Here is a 17,373-nt window from a genome sequence, read left to right on the forward strand (position 1 = left end):
CTGGGGATGTGCCCGCAACCAAGGTACATGCCCTTGACCGTAATCGAACCTGGGACCTCTCAGTCCACAGGCTGACGCTCTATCCACTGAGCCAAACCGGTTTCGGCAGGAGTTATTATTTTTTTAAAATATATTTTTTTATTTATTTCAGAGAGGCGGGGAGAGGGAGAGACAAATATCAATGATCAGAAAGAATCATTGATCAGCTGCCTCCTGCACTCCCCCTACTGGGGATCGAGCCCACAACCTGGATATGTGTCCTTGACTGGAATTGAACCAGGGACCCTTCAGTCCGCATGCCGAGGCTCTATCCACTGAGCCAAACCGGCTAGGGCAGGAGTTATTTTTATTTTGCCTGTGAGCAAATGTAGGCCCTGAGGCATAAATTGACTTGCCCCAGGTCACAGAGCAAGTGAGCGGGCCTGGAGGAGGGAAGGGAACTGGGGTGCCAAGAGAGGCTGGCTGCAGAGCCTGTGCTATACATACATATTTCAGAGAGGAAGGAAGAAGGAGAGAGAGAAACATCAATGACGAGGGAGCATCATTGATTAGCTGCCTCTTGCACGCCCCACACTGGGGATAAAGCCCGCCACCCAGGCATGTGCCCTGACTGAAATTAAATCGTGACCTCCTGGTTCATAGGTCAACACTCAACCACTGAGCCATACAGGCTGGGCACAGAGCCTGTGCTTGCTTGCTTATTTATTTATTTATTTATTTATTTATTTATTTTTGAGCGAAAATGAAGGTTTATTACAGAAAAGCTCCCTGCTAAAGGGAGGAGGCCCAAGCGGGTTGCCCGAGCCTGTGCTTTTAACCACAAAGCTACACTGCTTCTTAGTCATTATTGGAATTGACAGCAATGCCTGGGTTACGCATGTTGCTGCCTGTTGGAATACGAATATCTTTAACATGAGTTAGAGAGCTCTGAAGTTATGCCTAGAAAGATGAGAGGCCCTGGAATCAATATTGTCAAGATTTGGGACAGGCTTTCCCAGGAATCTGACATTCTTTTTATTCCCGTGGGAAAGAGCCAGAGCTGGCATTGCACATTTTAACGGTAGATGAGGTCACCAAGGAATGAAAATGGGAAACAGGGGTCTTGCTGATTATTATGGTCAAATTTCTCTAGAGGAAACGCCAGAGAGAAGAATGTCCGATGCAGAGAGAAACCCACTACAAGAAGCGGAAGATGGAGAAGAAGAAATGAAAGAAGAAGAACATCCAGATTATTCTGAAGAGGAAGAAAATGTGCCACAGGAATCAGAAGATGACCTATTACCATGGAGAGACTCTCAGGAGGAGAAAGAGGCGGAGGATGAGGAAGGGGAAGGACAGCTGAAGGAGGAGGAAGGGGAAGGACAGCTGAAGGAAGAGGAAGGGGAAGGACAGCTGGAGGAAGAGGAAGGGGAAGGACAGCTGGAGGAGGAGGAAGAGAAAGGACAGCTGGAGGAAGAGGAAGGGGAAGGACAGCTGGAGGAGCAGGAAGAGGAAGGACAGCTGGAGGAGGAGGAAGAGAAAGGACAGCTGGAGGAAGAGGAAGGGGAAGGACAGCTGGAGGAGCAGGAAGAGGAAGGACAGCTGGAGGAGGAGGAAGGAGAAGAAACAGAGGAAAAGGCTGAAGCAGCACTGGACGAGGTGGTTGCACGATTCCAGGAAGAACTCACAGAGGAGCCCCAAGAAACGTCCATGATCAGTTTGGAGGGACGCCCATTGACTGATTCCCATTCAGTCATGTCAGAAAATTCTCCAGTAAGTAGTAATCGTCATCCATCCATCCATCCATCCATTCATTCATTCATTCATAACCATTCATTGAATGCTTACGATATACCAGGCTATGGGGATACAAAAACAAGTAAGACACAGTCCATTTCCCATTCTCTTGAGTTGTAGGGTGTGTAGGGAGGCAGACCCACAACCAAACATTATAAAACAGTATGCTAAGTGCCAAGATTGCGAGGTGTATAGGAGATATTTTTCAAACAAGGACAAATTAACACAGTTTGGAGGGTGGTCTGGGAGAGCTTCCTGGACAGGAGCTGACTTTAAAGGGCTGGTCGGGGTTAGCCGGTCGGTGTGCTGTCAGTGTGATAATAGTAACATAAACTTCCCAGAGACCCTCCCTGTAGGAGAAACTCGGCTCTGGTCCAGGGAGAACCGACTCTCTGACTAGTTGGCCATTTGGAGACCACCAGGAGAATGACTGTGCTGTTGTGGTCTGCTGGAAGGCCAGGGATAAACCAGTCGCACCCACGATCCATGTTATTTGAATACCAAGATGTCCAGGCTCCTTTTAAAAACACTTCCTAGTTCCAGTGCGAGGCTAACACTGAGCCTGGCTGACTTAGGAAAAGAAAGGGAAATAAGTGAGGATGTATCGTATTTGGAATCACAATCTCCTTTTATTTCTTTTTAAAGACAACGCGCAGGGAGTCAGAGCATTCATTGCAAGTGGGGAGTTCGAGCACCCTGAGCTCATCATACGACTATGACTTGGAGCTCACCAGTTCTGAGGAAAAACTGGTAACTTCCCTTCAAAAGAAAACGGTCCAAATGCCCCCGGAGGAACCGGGTCAAGGGAGAGTTTCAGAACCCGTAAAGGGGGCAAGGAAACAAGAAAAAAGAGTATCCTACTTCGACATGAGAAAAGAGAAAGAGGCGCAGCCCAAAGGCCACACCCCCACGGACTCACTGGTGTCCACCAGCAGTAAGGACATTTTGTTTCAAAAGGATGACAGGGCCAAGGTGTATCCCTTGGTAAGTGTAACGCGCTTCTGTGTCCCGGTACTTTGAGAGTATTGTGAAAGGGGCGGGGGGGGGGGACATATGCATGTGGAAAGAAATACCACCAGAAAGATCCTTTTAAAACTAATCACAGACTGTATTTTAAAGTCCAGTTCAGAGCTCTGGCTGGAGATGGGTGACAGCATGCGGACAGGAAGGAGCGCTGCATCTGGGGAACTGCCCGTGTCGCCTGTCTTTGCACAGGATGCTGTTTGTTTGTTTTTTGTGTGTGGGGAGGGAATTCAAAATCCATCTCTCCCTCTCCCCTCTCCTCCCCACTCCTTTCCTCCCTTTCTTCTTCCCCTCCCTCTCCCTCTCCCCTCCCTCTTCTCTTTATCTTTCTTCCTCCCTCCCTCCATCCCTCCCTCATGACACAACTCCTCCATTCCATCGATTCCTTCTTGTAAAATTTTTATTGATTTTCAGAGAGAGAGGAAGGGAGAGGGAGAGAGAAACATTGAATGTGAGAGTGAGATATTTATTGGCTGCCTCCTGCACACCCCTACTGAGGATCGAGCCTGAAACGCTGGCATGTGCCCTGGCCAGCAGTCTAACCAGCAACCTTCCGGTGTATGGGATGACGCCCAACCAGCCCAGCCACACCAGCCAGGGCATCGGTGCCTTCTTTTCCCTCCTCTCCTCGCCCCTCCTGCCTTCATTGGTTCCTGAAACGATCCGTTTGCAGACAGATCATCAAGTAAAAGGTATGGGGAACTAAAAGCCAGTGGGAAGGCACCAGGCAGCCCAGAGCGACCTGCCTTCGCGGCCGCTGACAGTGTTCCAGGAGGCGCCATCTGCCAGGAGTAAAAATGTTATCATTTACCAAGGGAAGGAAGAGAAGGGCTTTTTCCCCTTCTTTCTCCATCTGCTGTTTTCTGAAAATTGTTTCCTAGGATTCATCCCCCACCCCCCTTTCTCCTTTTCCCCTGTAGATTCATGGCTGTGGAAGATTTGTAAGTGATTGAGTGTATATGAAGTACTTAATGTCGTTCCTAACACACAGCAAGCACTTGACAGGTGTTAACAAGGAGAGGAGGAGGAGGGGGGGGGAGGAGGAGGAGGAGGGGGAAGGGGAGGGGAAGGAGGAGGAGGGGGAGGAGGGGGAGGAGGAGGAGGAGGAGATGCCTAGTGGGAAATGCAGACAACAGACAGCCTCCTTTCTGTTGGTTTGGCTACTCTGAGCAGTGGAGTTCAAGGTTAAACTTGCAGTTGCTCAGCCTGGAAGAAAGAATCCTTGGGTTTTAGAGCCAGTGAAGACTTTTGCCCTGATCAGCCAGCTACCAGGAAATCAGGGACCGTCACTCATGAGAGCAAGTGGTCTCTGCGTCGGGGCCTGTTCTCCGGACCTGACCAAAGCCGCTGCCCAGGTGTGGGTCCCCTGTCAGCCTCGGGCTCACTGCAGAACCAGAACTTTCCTGGACCCTTTTGCTTTGCAGATTTGCTTAGCGCTTTTTCCTTTTATCTTTCCCCTTTCCTTTTGCCTTTGTTGTTTCTTCTTTCTGTTAAATGAATAGATGCTCTTTATTGATTTATTTTTTTAAAGGCAGGATTCCACTTCTTGCACCCTCCCTGCCCCAGTCCCTTCTGCCTAAGGTGACTACTGTTACAGTTTGGTATAACTGTAACCATCTCCTGTCCCCTCTGTGCTGGTGGCATCCAGACCAGCTGTGGCTTTCCCCAGCTGCACCTCCTATGCATCACTTGATGCATTTCAACATTTATTTGGTTCCTACTGTTTACCTAGTGCTGGTCATGCTAGGAATAAAGGAGAAAGCCTTGCCCTAACCGGTTTGGCTCAGTGGATAGAGCGTCAGCCTGCGGACTGAAAGGTCGCAGGTTCGATTCCAGTCAAGGGCATGTACCTTGGTTGTGGGCACATCCCCAGTAGGGGGTGTGCAGGAGGCAGCTGATCGATGTTTCAAACTCTCTATCCCTCTCCCTTCCTCTCTGTAAAAAAAAATCAATAAAATATATTAAAAAAAAAAAAAAAAAGGAGAAAGCCTTGTTCCTCACGATAACCCTCGAGGGATCGACAGGCCATTGTCTGGATACCTGACTTACGTCCAGAACTATGATGAGGCTGCAAGGAGAAGAAGGGATGAGGGAAGTGCCTGGAGTCAAGGCCCGGGGCTGGGCACATCTAGCGTCTTGCCTTTGTCTTCCAGACCATGACCTGGAAGTTCGGATGGAACAGTTCTCTGCCCGTGTACTACATCCGAGACGAGAAGCAGAGGGTGCTCCTGTACGCCAGCGCCCACACCGCGGTCATCTTCAACGTTCTCAAGAACGATCAGCATCACCTTATGGTAGGCGGCTGTTCTGACTGCAGGCCCCAGAGGCCATCTTCAGCTGGGACGCCGCAGCTTTCGTTTTTTATCCCGAGGGCGGACTTCACTCTCTATCACCCTCATGCTTCCCCACCTCTCTTCTGAACTGTAGCAAACCGTGTTTAGGAACACAGTTTATGGTTCGTTGTCTCTCTGATTCTAATCAGAATCAGTTTACAAACAGCAACGGATTTTAATTTTAGAGTAACACGAATTTAAGATGTCTGCGTGTTTCACGTTTCTGTAAAAACATGGCCAGAATAGATTGTGTTGTCTCCGCCGAACTACGCGCAAAGGGCTTAACCGTATTCACACTTGGCTTCCCGTCCAGCTTTCAGAGGGCGCTGGGCCGCTTGCTCATGCTGAGAGGTGGGCATTAATCTCCCCATTTCAGGAGAAACCGAGGCTCAGAGTGATTTAACTAACTTGCTCAGGACGGCACTGGTACCTGGGGAAGCGGGTTGGAAACCGAGGTCTTCTGACTTGACAGTGTTCCGTAGATCAGTTTGTCCTGTCCCTCCCTCCCTCCACATCTTTCTTCATGTTCACCCTGCTCCATGCCTTCCCGAGTAACCTCCCTGCCTGCCCTCCCCCACCACTCTGATTCCTCTGCTCTGACATTTGTGGCCCGTTTCATAGCCATCATTTACCTGTCCAAGTGCCACGTTTCCTTGGTGTCTAACTTCCTAATAGTTAACCTGATAGACAGTTCTCTGTTCCCCTTTCTATGAACATGTATTTTAAATTTTTTATTTTGATTTTTAAGTATTTTTTATTGATTTCAGAGAGGAAGGGGGAGGGGGGAGAGAAAGAGAGAGAGAAAGAGAGAGAGAGAGAAACAGAAACATCAATGATGAGTGAGAATCATTGATCGGCAGCTTCCTGCACGCCCCCGACTGGGGATGGAGCCTCTAACCTGAGCTCGTGCCCTGGACTAGGAATCGAATTGTGATCTCTCGGTGCATGGCACAAAGCTCAACCAATTGAGCCACACCAGCCAGAGCAATTAGCATATATTTAAATAAGGACTTCCTTAGTCAATGCCTAGAACAAAACACCACGAAGTATTTTCCAAGAGGTCAGTTAATACTCGGCATTGTGCCAGGGGTCCCAGACATGTGGCTGCAACTTAAGGCATCTGCCTCCTAGAAGTAGAATTTCCAGCCCCATGCGCCCGGGAAGGGGCTCAGTTCTCTGTGGGGCCCCAGTCTTTCCTGATACCAGGGCTGGGCTGCATCCTCGATGTTTCAAAGCTTCTTCTCTCCGTTTCCGTTTCCGTAGGGTCACCCTAATGTGATCTCCTGCATGTGCGTCAGCGAGGACAGGCGGTGGATCGCCACGGCCGACAAAGGGCCCAACTGCCTGTTAATTATATGGGACTCCTTCACAGGGTAGGCTTGGCACAGTCTCTACCCCCCCGCCCACCGCCCCCCAATTTTCGTAGAATATCTGCCACTGTGACCAGCAAGCAATGAACAGAGCTGGTGTGGGGAGGCTGAAGCCAGGGATGGGGCACAGGTGAGTGAGAGGTTGCCAGGGAAGCCTGGCTGTCTTGTCGCCTCGAGGCCTGATGGACATCACCTTGGCGAATTTCCCATTTACGATTCTTGGTTCTTTCAGCCTGAAACTCAGTTTGTTTGTGCCCCAGAGTGGACTAGGCTGAGGGGAGCCAGGTCACACTAACCGGCTTGGAGGCCCAGAGAAGCGAGGACTGCACCCATCGAGTTATACCTGTCTTTTTCCTTTCCTGTGGCTGCTGCGAGAAAGGACCACCAACCGGGTGGCTTAAAATAACAGAGATTTCTCCGTTCATGAGTCCAGCAGTCGGAAGCCGGGTTGGTTCCGACTCTCCTGAGAGCACCTGTCCCATGTCCTCTCCCGGCTGCTGCTGGCGGCCGGCGAGCCCTAGTGCTCCCGGCTAGTAGACCAGTCCTCCAGGCTGTTTCCGTCTTCACACAGCATTTCCCCTACGCATCTCTCTGCCTTCTCTTCTGTGGGGACACCAGTCATTGGATTCAGGGCCCACCCTGTCCAGTGTCACCTCATCTTAACCGAATTAATTACATCTGCAAAGACCCTGTTTCTAAAGGAGATCACATTCCGAGGTTCTGGGTGGACAGGAGTTCCACTATCCAGACCACTGCACAACCTGCCAGGCTTGTTGGGGAGAGCGGCAGGCACCGTACCTGGCACCTCTTCTCGGAAGCTCCTCCTCCCCAGGCCTCGCGGCCCCTTGCAGTGGGTTATCCTTTGATTTTTTTCTTGTTTATAAAGCTGTCTCCTCCCCCACTAGATTGGGAGCAACGAGAGACAGTGATTTTTTTTTTAAATTACAAAGTAAAGCATATCTACCCCAGCCGGGTGGCTCAGTTGGAGCATCATCCTGAACACCAAAAAGTTTGCAGGTTTGATTCCTGGTCAGGGCACATACCTAGGTTGCAGTTCAATCCCCAGTCAGGCGCTTGTGGGAGCAACCGATGTTTCTCTCTCACATCAATGTCTCTCTCTCTCTCTCTCTCTCTCTCTCTCTCTCTCTCTCTCTCTTTCTCTCTCAAAAACATTACAATGTAAAGCTTATCTGTGGCTAACAATTCAAGCAATAGGTCGCTATGAGTTTTATGATTTGCAAATGACTTGGGGACGCAGAAAAGATTATTTGGTTTTGGAATTAATATTCATTTATTAAAGTGACAAATTGAAAACTATAGTTCTTCTTTAAGCTTTTTCTTCAACTTATAAATCTTATTTTATTTATGAACTTAGCATATTTTTGCAACCTCCTTTAAGGGGACTTTGATTAATGTTTGGCTCCACTTACAAATTTGATTATTTACTCCTTTTAAACATTTTAAACTGCATTTAAAAATTGAATATACTTGGTTTCATCTTTAGGTTCTGTAGTAGTCTCATTAACAACTAAATCCTTCACCCATGCTTAAGTGATTCTTGTAAATCTAACAAATTAGACATAAATATGGCAAATCGTAATTCTCTTAAGTGTCCTAATATTGTTTATAAACCTAATACGATTTGAATTTAAAATTATAAGTCAAAGTCAACTATGTACTTTGAATTAGAATCACAAATATAATGTTAGAGACTCTGATATGTTAAATTCTCTTAAACATCACCCATTCCTAATAAGAAGCAACTGATTCTCTGATCACAGATATGTTAAGAGTGTAGGTCTGGCCCTAGCTGGTTGGGCTCAGCGGATAGAGTGTCAACCTGCAGACCAAAGGGTCCTGGGTTCAATTCTGGTCAAGGGCATGTACCTTGGGTGCAGGCTCCTCCCTGGCCTGAGCCCTGGTCAGGGTGTGTACAGGAGGCAACCAATTGATGTGTTTCTCTTACATCGATGTTTCTCTCTAGCTCTCCCTCTCTTTTCCACTTTCTCTAAAATCAATGGAAAAATATCCTTGGGTGAGGATAAAAAAAAAAAGTGTAGGTCTCACTGATTTCATCTTCTCTATATTGAATTCTAAATCTCCCCGGGGGTAAGATATATCCTCCAACTAAGGACATCATTGTGCTATTCCCAACAATGTGAGGACCACCTTTCCACGTGAATGTTTGGGGCGGCTACACAGTGGGATGGAGTTTCCCAGAAGACAGAGAACCAGGCTGGCCCTCAGCCAGCACACAGACCTGGTTCTGGCCAAGCGGGACTCTGATCATATTCTCTGTACCAATGGCTCCATAATGAAAAAATAAATAAAAATGGGGGAGCCACTAGCCAGGTTCCTGGATCGAATCTTCTTACCACCACCCGCTCTTCATTTCTGACGGAAGTTGGGGACCCCAACGTGACAGCTTACTTCCATCATGGCTTCTGTTGTCCTTTGCATTCCTTTGGTTCTCGTAGATGTTTAAATGTCCTGATTAATCTCTGCATGTGTCGAGGCTCTGTCTGTATCTTACAGTTCTAAAATCTTGCCAGGTGACAGTACAGAAGTTTATAAAAAAGAAAGAAAGAAAGAAAGTCCTTCACACTCAAACCCCTTCCCCAAGTCACCATTGTTTAGTTGGGAATCTATTCTCATAAACACACACACACGCACACACGCACATATGATCAGGACATGCTGTGTATGCTGCTTTGCAATTTTTTTTTCCACAAAATTGTGGTGACTCCCCAATCTATCTTACTCTTTTTTAAAAATATCTTTTTATTAGCTGTGGTACATTTATGCCATGGAATACTATGCAGTGGTAAAAAAGAAGAATCTCTTACCCTTTGAGACAGCATGGAGGGACCTGGAGAGCATCATGCTAAGTGAAATAAGTCATTCAGAGAAAGACAAGAATCACCTGATCTCACTCATATGTGGAATCTAAGTAACAAAATAAACTGATGAATGGAGTGGATCCAGAGACAGGGAAGCATGGAACAGAGTGCAGAATATCAGAGGGAAGGTGGGGGAGGGGGGTAGGTGGGAGGTAATCAACTAAAGACCTTGTGTACATATATGCATGGCCCATGGACTCAGACAATGGGGTGGTGAGGGCCTGAGGCAGGGCGCGGGGGCGGGCTGAAGGGGGTCAATGGGGGGAAAAGAAGACATATGTAGTGCTTTCAACAATAAAGAATTATTTTAAAAATATCTTTTTATTGATTTCATAGAGAGGAAGGGAGAGGGATAGAAAGAAACATCAATGAGAGAGAATCATCGATTGGCTGCCCCTTACACGCCCCCTACTGGGGATTAAGCCTTCAAGCCAGGCATGTGCCCTGACCAGGAATCGAGCTGGTCAACACTCAACCATTGAGCCATGCCGGCCAGGCTCTGCATGACGTTTTCAAGGTTCATCCACGTTGCCGTGTGTGTCGGCGCTTCATTCCTTTCCATGGCTGAGTAATATTCCGCTGTGTGGAAATACCACATTTGTTTATCCACAGTGGTTATGCTTTTGAAGTGGGTCCCTGTGGGAACCAGGGCAGGCCCAGCAAATGCTTGTTCCCCCGTCCTGTCTTGCAGGATTCCCGTGCACACTGTATTCGACAGCTGCCCGGAAGGTGACGGCATCAGGGCCATAGCCATCACCCGCGATGCCAAGTATCTGGCAACCATCTCAGATGCTGAAATCCAGGTACAGGGACCTTCAGGGTGGCCTCCGTGGGCTGGCCGACGCATCCAGAGCGTCCCCAGGAGCCGCTCTGTTCAGGCCGCGTGGCATCTGCGATGCTCTTGCGAAGACTGAACTCCACGTTGTCAGGAGCTCTGTGCCTCGTGGCTTAGCTCGAGGGGCTGTGCTTAGTTAACAAGTTACAGGGTTAACCAGCGGTGTGGTGACTCCAGAGGCCCCCGGAAACCCCGTCCTGTCTGCTCTCACTTACAGAGAGTTTGCATCTGGAGGTGGACTTTAGCGGCTGAAACACCGGCATGCACGCTGGACCTTCCCAAAGAGTACGGTTTTCAGGTGAGTCCAGTCTGAGCCTGGAAGGATCTACCTAAAGTCACACTCAGGCCAGGCCAAAGCGACTTCTTGTTTTAGTGGAGTTTTGGTGCAGGAGATTTTAAAAACGTTTTCATAACCGAGATCTCATTTGATTTCTGGTAAGAAGTAACTTTTTTGAGTACTTCTTATGTGCCAGATTCTGCTATATTCTTTTTTTTAAAAAAATATATTGTTATTGATTTCAGAGAGGAAGGGAGAGGGAGAGAGCGATAGATTGATGGGCTGTATCCTGCTCACCCTTCACTGGGGGTTGAGCCTGAAACTCCAGGCATGTGCCCTGCCCGGGAATCAAGCTGTAACTTCCTGGTTCATAGGTTGACACTCAATTACTGAGCCATACCAGCCGGACTCCAACCTGCTGCTGCTGCCTTTTTTTTTTTTTTTTTAATAATGCTTTATTATTGAAAGTATTACATATGTCCCCTTTTTTCCTCCATTGACCCCCTCCAGCCCGCCCCCACCCTCCCTCCCCTCCCTAGGCCTCCCGCACCCTATTGTCGGTGCCCATGGGCTGTGTGTATGTGCATTCACCGTCTTCGTCCACCTTGCTTCTTGATGCCACATCTGTAACCCTGCACCTGGGGCTGTACCCATGCCGTCTTATGACGTACGTGGAAAGTCTCCCGGGATTTCTCGCTTTTTGTTGTGGGATTGTTTAATTTCTGCATTGCACGTTTCCCTCACTTCTGTAGTATCTGCGGGGTTGATTTTGGGGAAGGGAGCCAAGTACCCCTGCTATTCAGCATTTTTGGCAGGAAGCAGAATCCCCTTCCAATATTTTGTATTCATTCCAAGCTACCTGTGGCCCTGTCAGGTTCAGAAATGTGTACGCAGCGGCCTTTCTCCTAAAGAACACAGGATAAAGGTTGTTGGTGAATACTGGCTTACTTTTGCTTGTTCTAATTCCTAGATGATGAGTTATAATAAATAAGACTAAGAAAGGGAATACACTGAGACCATTAACTTTAATGACCGGTATTTAAATTATATTCCTAGTGCTTATAAAATGCCATGTCTGCTCTGTTTTATATTCCTATTCAGTTATGTATTTTAATAAAAATCTCACTTAATTTTAACATTTAGCTTAACCAGAGAGAAACAGAAAATTTATTGTTTATTGTAATACGTCTCCATACTTTATATTTCAGAACTATGTTATTTTTAATCCAACAAATAATAAAGAATTGGTGAGCAATAGTAAAATACAGGCCATATATTATTTGTGGGTAAGTACAAATATTTCGATTTGTTTTAAATGTATTAACAAACACATGTTCATCCTTTGAGGACAGATGTTTTGGTAATGTAACAATATTGTATCTACTTAGGAAGCAATAAATATATTGAAATGTTTTGATTTAATTACAGTATTTTAGTCACATTGGAAATTAGCATATCAATCTGAAGTAGATCATTTAAATTTTATTTAATTTTTAAGTAAAAAGGCAAATATATATATATGAATATATTTAACAGGTCTAAAGTATAGGGTGGTGTTTATTGTTTTGTTTTTGTTTTAGATCTTGGGCCTTTTAGAAAGGATTAGAAAACAGATCAGCAATATATATACTGACACAGGGCAAAATTATGACATTAAAACAAGATCAAAAGTCAAACATAGCCCAGCCGGTGTGGCTCAGTGGATTGAGCATCATCCCATGTACCAAGAGGTTGCTGGTTCGATTTCCCATCAGGGCATATGTTGGGGTTTCAGGCTCGATTCCCAGTAGGGGGTGTGCAGGAGGCAGCTCATCAATGTTTCTCTATCATGGATGTTTCTATCTTTTATCCCTCTCCCTCCCTCTCTCTCTCTCTCAAAAACCAGTAACAACGTATTTTTTTAAGAAGTTAAATGTAAAATTACCATATGAGTCAGCAATTCCTAGGTATAGCCTCAAAAGAATTGAAAACAGACAAAAAAATACACAGGTGTTCCAGCAGCAGCGGCATTTGCAATAACCAAACCGAATGTCCATCAACACATGAATGGATAAACAAAAGATGGTCCATCTATACGATGGAATATTAGTTAGCCATTAAAAGGAATGGAGAGCTGATTTCATCCTACAACATGGATGAACCTTGAAAATGTGACGCTGAGGGAGAGAAGCCAGACACAAAAAGTCACGTAGTGTAAATGGAATAATACTCCATTTATGTGAAATGTCCAGAATAGGTAAACCCACCTAGACAGGATCCAGAATAGTGGCTGTCGGGGGCGGGAGGAGGGGCTGGGGCAGGACCACTTAATGGGTAGGGGCTTCCCTTTGGGGAGAGGAATGATGGTTACACAGCATTGTTAACATACTAAGTATCTCTGAATTGTACACTTTAAAATGGCCGATGGCTAGTTTTATGTTTTGTCCCTTTCACCCCAATAAAATATGCCAGTGCATAACAAAAACATTGCTTGGCTGCTTTTCGGTGATAACCCTTACTTCCGGTGTTTGTGAGAGCTTGGAAGCCTCATACATGCAGAATCCACTCGCACCGGCCACCATTTCAGGCCACAGTCACTTGTGGTGACTGTTCACGTATTTGCTCTCCTGGCTGAATGTTTCTGGCCGTCCCTGGAGGCAGCAGGTCCTCTTACCTGGAGAAGCTGCGAAGCTCTGAGCCTGTTTAGACGAGCGTGTTTCGATTTTGTTGTTACGTGGTTAGTTCTTCTTTGGGAAACCAGGTCTTTGTTTTAGTAGTGATGGTTTGTTTTTTTCTGTGCTTACCAGAATGAAGAGAGAGAGATACTTATTCACAGTGCCCCACTTTTAACAGACAAGGTGAGTATGTCCGTCGCTTTTTTATTTATTTATATATTTTTTTTCCCATCGCTTTTTTATACATCTGACTTTGTGTAGAATAAACATGTATGTGTGAGCTTAGTCTTTTGGGGCTGCTCTTTGCATGTCTTAATATAGGGAAATAGGATATAAAAATACTTTTAGTTGGGTCCTTTACCATATTGAATTTGTCAGTTGAAAATAACAGATGTGCTGTTAAAAATAAAATGTTAGCCAAAACCGGTTTGGCTCAGTGGATAGAGCGTCAGCCTGCGGACTGAAAGGTCCCGGGTTCGATTCCGGTCAAGGGCATGTAACTTGGTTGCGGGCACATCCCCAGTAGGAGGTGTGCAAGAGGCAGCTGATCGATGTTTCTCTCTCATAGATGTTTCTGACTATCTATCCCTCTTCCTTCCTCTCTGTAAAAAATCAATAAAATATATTTAAAAAAATAAAAAATAAATAAAGCATTATAGAAAAGGAAGTTTACTTCCATGAGAAAATATCCCCCCCCCCCAGAAAGTGATGGCTTCAGTAGGCTATGTGTGCATATATGACAAAGGAGGGACGTTAATATGGAATCACATAAGTAGAGTGGTTGAACGTAGAGTAGCTAGCTGCTCAGTGTTCAGAGTAATAAAGATACTGAGCCTGGCTGGTGTGGCTCAGTGGTCGAGCATGGACCTATGAACCAGGAGGTCACAGTTCTATTCCTGGTCAGGTCACATGCCCATGTTGTGGGCTTGATCCCCAGTGTGGGGCATGCAGGAAGCAGCCGATCGATCATTCTCTCTCATCACTGATGTTTCTGTCTCTCCCTCTCCCTTCCTCTCTCTGAAATCTATAAAAGCACATTTTAAAAAAGATAGTGGGCATTTAGATTTTTAAGAGCCAGTAGAAGAGCGGTGAGCCAGGCCTTGGAGGAAGCACTGTCCTTGCCCGGTCACCCGAAGCGATCGCCTGTGCGCGGACTGAGTCCGGTCTCCTGCGCGTTTCCTGACCTGAGGCCCACGTAGTCTGTGCTCAGCGGGAACCACAGGATCGTTTTTCTGCTTTCCGTCTTCACTCCTGGTGTGACTCACAGAAATTCCATTTTGAAGAGGGCATGCCAAGAGGAAAGAAGAAGATGAGACGGATGGACATGGGAGAGATGATTCTGTCTGCAAACTCTTGTTTTTTGTAGATCAAATTATCAACAAATAAATACAGCCAGTTCCAGTTATTCGTGGCAGTTATGTTCCACGGAGTCTCTGCAGTTTGAAATAATAAAAATGCTTTGTATTAAAACGGGGCTGCTCTTAGAAAAAGCCCGGTGCCCTTGCTTGCTTAACCAGTTTTGTTTTGTTTTGACTGATTCTGTTGTGTTCCGGCCAGACGAGGTAAACCGTAGGATCTTAGACAATTGGGCAGCACACGTACTGCGTTGTATGCCAGACAGACTGCGAGTTTCTTTCATTTATTTCATTTGCTGATCCCTCACGGAGGGGCTTCACTCACTGCTTGGGTTCTCTCTACACTTCCCCTCTAAGACGTTGTCTAAGGCCACCTCGTGCCTTATTTTACGCAGCACAAACTTCACAGGGAGTCTGAGGGACACTTCCATGGACAGTGCTTCACTTCCCCTGAAGAGAAAATAATTGATGATCACAGGGAGCCTGGGAGGATTGTGCAGGGTGTCTCACGGCTGGGGCGTGCCTTTGCCCACCACAGACCTTGGTTTCTTTATCCGTCTCTGAAACCTCAGTGGGAAAAGTGGAACAGGTGGAAGCAGAGGTTGGCCACTCTGGCATTTGCTCTAAGCAAACAGTTTAATGGACAGAGTACACAACCCTTCACTCAGTCTTAGCACGTGAACTTCAGAGCTGCCTGGAGCAGGGCAATCCACAGGGGAGCCTTTTTTTTAAGGGATTGATTTGTGCTTTTTTAACTTTTGTATCTCTTTCTACTATATTTCAGGGCAGTATTATAAAACGCCGTGTGTTGGTAAACAGTTTGTTTTATACGTATCACCAACGATAACTCATAATCTGCCTTTTGAAATGCAGACATTCAACAAGCACGTGGGGAAGTTCAGCCAGTCCATCTTTCATCTGAATCTAACACAAGTCCTCTCGGCGACCCTGGAAGGGAAGCTGGTGGTCTGGGATGTGTACCGTCCGCCGCTATCTGCCTCCGCCTCTCCGGCCCTTCCCTACATCAAGCCTTGTAAACTGGTTCATTTGCAGAAAGAGGGTATCACTGTGCTTACTACAGTTGACAGGTAATTAACGGAACTAAAAAGTAGCTGTAGATGATTATAGAAATACTAGAGGCCCAGTGCATGGATTCGTGCACATTGAAAGGAAATTAATCAGAAGGTGGCCAGCGGGTGAGACTGGGCGAGGTGGGCTGGCCACACCCTGGAGCCAACCTCCCGAGTCCCTCCCCTACTGGCCATACCTGGGGTGGCGCCGGGGCTCAAAGGGCATCTGCGGAGTGAGCGGGGTCCCTCCGGCAGGTGGGGTCCCTCAGCTTGGCCTGCAGGGATTGGGCTGAAACTGGCAGTCCAACATCCCCCGAGGGGTCCCAGAGTGCGAGAGGGCACTCTGCAGAGTTGCTGTCACTTGGCAGCTTCTGCGTTGAGCGTCTGCCCCTTGGTGGTCAGTGTACATCGTACCTACTGGCCGGTTGGCCGGTTGGCTGGTTGGCCGGTCACTTAGCCTTTTATATATATAGATTTCATTTCTTAAAAAGACCATCGAAGTCTTTTATAAAATTTTATTTTATAGATTTTTAGAGAGAGAGGAAGGGAGGGAGAGAGAGAAACGTTGATTTGTTATCCCACTTATTCATGCATTCATTGGTTGATTCTTTTTTTTTTTTTAAATATATTTTATTGATTTTTTACAGAGAGGAAGGAAGAGGGATAGAGAGTTAGAAACATCGATGAGAGAGAAACATCGATCAGCTGCCTCTTGCACACCTCCTACTGGGGATGTGCCCGCAACCAAGTTACGTGCCCTTGACCGGAATCGAACCTGGGACCTTTCAGTCCGCAGGCTGACACTCTATCCACTGAGCCAAACCGGTTTTGGCCATTGGTTGATTCTTGTATGTGCCCTGACTGGGGATTGAACCCACAATCTTGGCATATTGGATTGATGCTCTAACCAACAGAGCTACCTGGCTAGGGCCTATAAAGGTATTAAAAACCCCTTTGAATGTATACCTGTATTTTGAATATGCATAGAATATATCCAGGGAAATTAGTTGGGCTCAGTGGATAGAGTGTTGGCCTGGGGACTGAAGGGTCCCAGGTTCGATTCCGGTCAAGGGCACATGCCTGGGTTGCAGGCTCGATCCGCAGTAGGAGGCGTGCAGGAGGCAGCCAATCAATGATTCTATCATTGATGTTTCTATCTATCTCTCCCTCTCCCTTCCTCTCTGAAATCACTAAAAATATATATTTTTTAAAAAGCCTTCACCTCATAGAGAGAGGGGTTCCCATTCCAGACACATCCCTATCTTGCTGAGTGGGCAAAGAACTGAACTTTGTCAAGCTTCCATTTTTCCATCTGTAAGATGGACACAACAACAGTATCCAACTCCGAGTGATTTCATGAGGATTTAGGGAGACAAGGCATGGAAACCTCTTAGCTCACTGTCTGGCACAGGGGAGCTCTAAGCCAAATAGTCCTCATTAGTGTGATAGAGAAGTTCCCAAAAGGATGGAGAAAATTCCCTAAAGACCAGAACCCTGCCCGTATGGTCGGAGTCCCCGTGCCACCGGCTTTCTGAAAGCTGCTTTGCCTTCCCTTTCCTTTCCTTTTTTTAAAAATCCTCATCGGAGGATATTCTTTCCATTGATTTTTAGAGAGTGGAAGGGAGGGGGAGAGACAGAGAGAGAGAGAAACACCGATGTGAGAGACACATCGATTGCTTGCCTCCTGCACACGCCCCAACCAGCGCTGGGGATCGACCCTGCAACCCAGTGACGGGCCCTTGAGCAGAGATTCACTGAGCCAAACCGGCCAGGGCCCTTT

The 17,373-nt window shown here is 46.7% G+C and overlaps 1 protein-coding gene across 4 annotated transcripts in view; it reads left to right on the forward strand.

The window, feature by feature from the left end:
• The window catches only part of CFAP251 (cilia and flagella associated protein 251), a 47,940-nt gene that overhangs the window by 704 nt on the left and 29,863 nt on the right, over positions 1-17,373 (forward strand). For 2 of the 4 annotated variants that reach the window (XM_080650128.1, XM_080650129.1), the window contains exons 2-10: positions 1,133-1,752; positions 2,422-2,760; positions 4,953-5,093; positions 6,396-6,505; positions 10,094-10,205; positions 10,455-10,535; positions 11,723-11,800; positions 13,301-13,351; positions 15,397-15,611. In XM_080650128.1, coding sequence (XP_080506254.1) covers positions 1,153-1,752; positions 2,422-2,760; positions 4,953-5,093; positions 6,396-6,505; positions 10,094-10,205; positions 10,455-10,535; positions 11,723-11,800; positions 13,301-13,351; positions 15,397-15,611 — 1,727 coding nt within the window. In that variant the 5' untranslated portion in view covers positions 1,133-1,152. Of the gene's footprint in view, positions 1-962; positions 1,753-2,421; positions 2,761-4,952; positions 5,094-6,395; positions 6,506-10,093; positions 10,206-10,454; positions 10,536-11,722; positions 11,801-13,300; positions 13,352-15,396; positions 15,612-17,373 lie in introns of those variants that run through there. The other 2 variants (XR_013959548.1, XM_080650127.1) reach the window with 1 other exon arrangement.

Source organism: Plecotus auritus (genome assembly GCF_963455305.1).
Source record: "Plecotus auritus genome assembly, chromosome: 13".
NCBI classification, from domain to species: Eukaryota; Metazoa; Chordata; class Mammalia; order Chiroptera; family Vespertilionidae; genus Plecotus; species Plecotus auritus.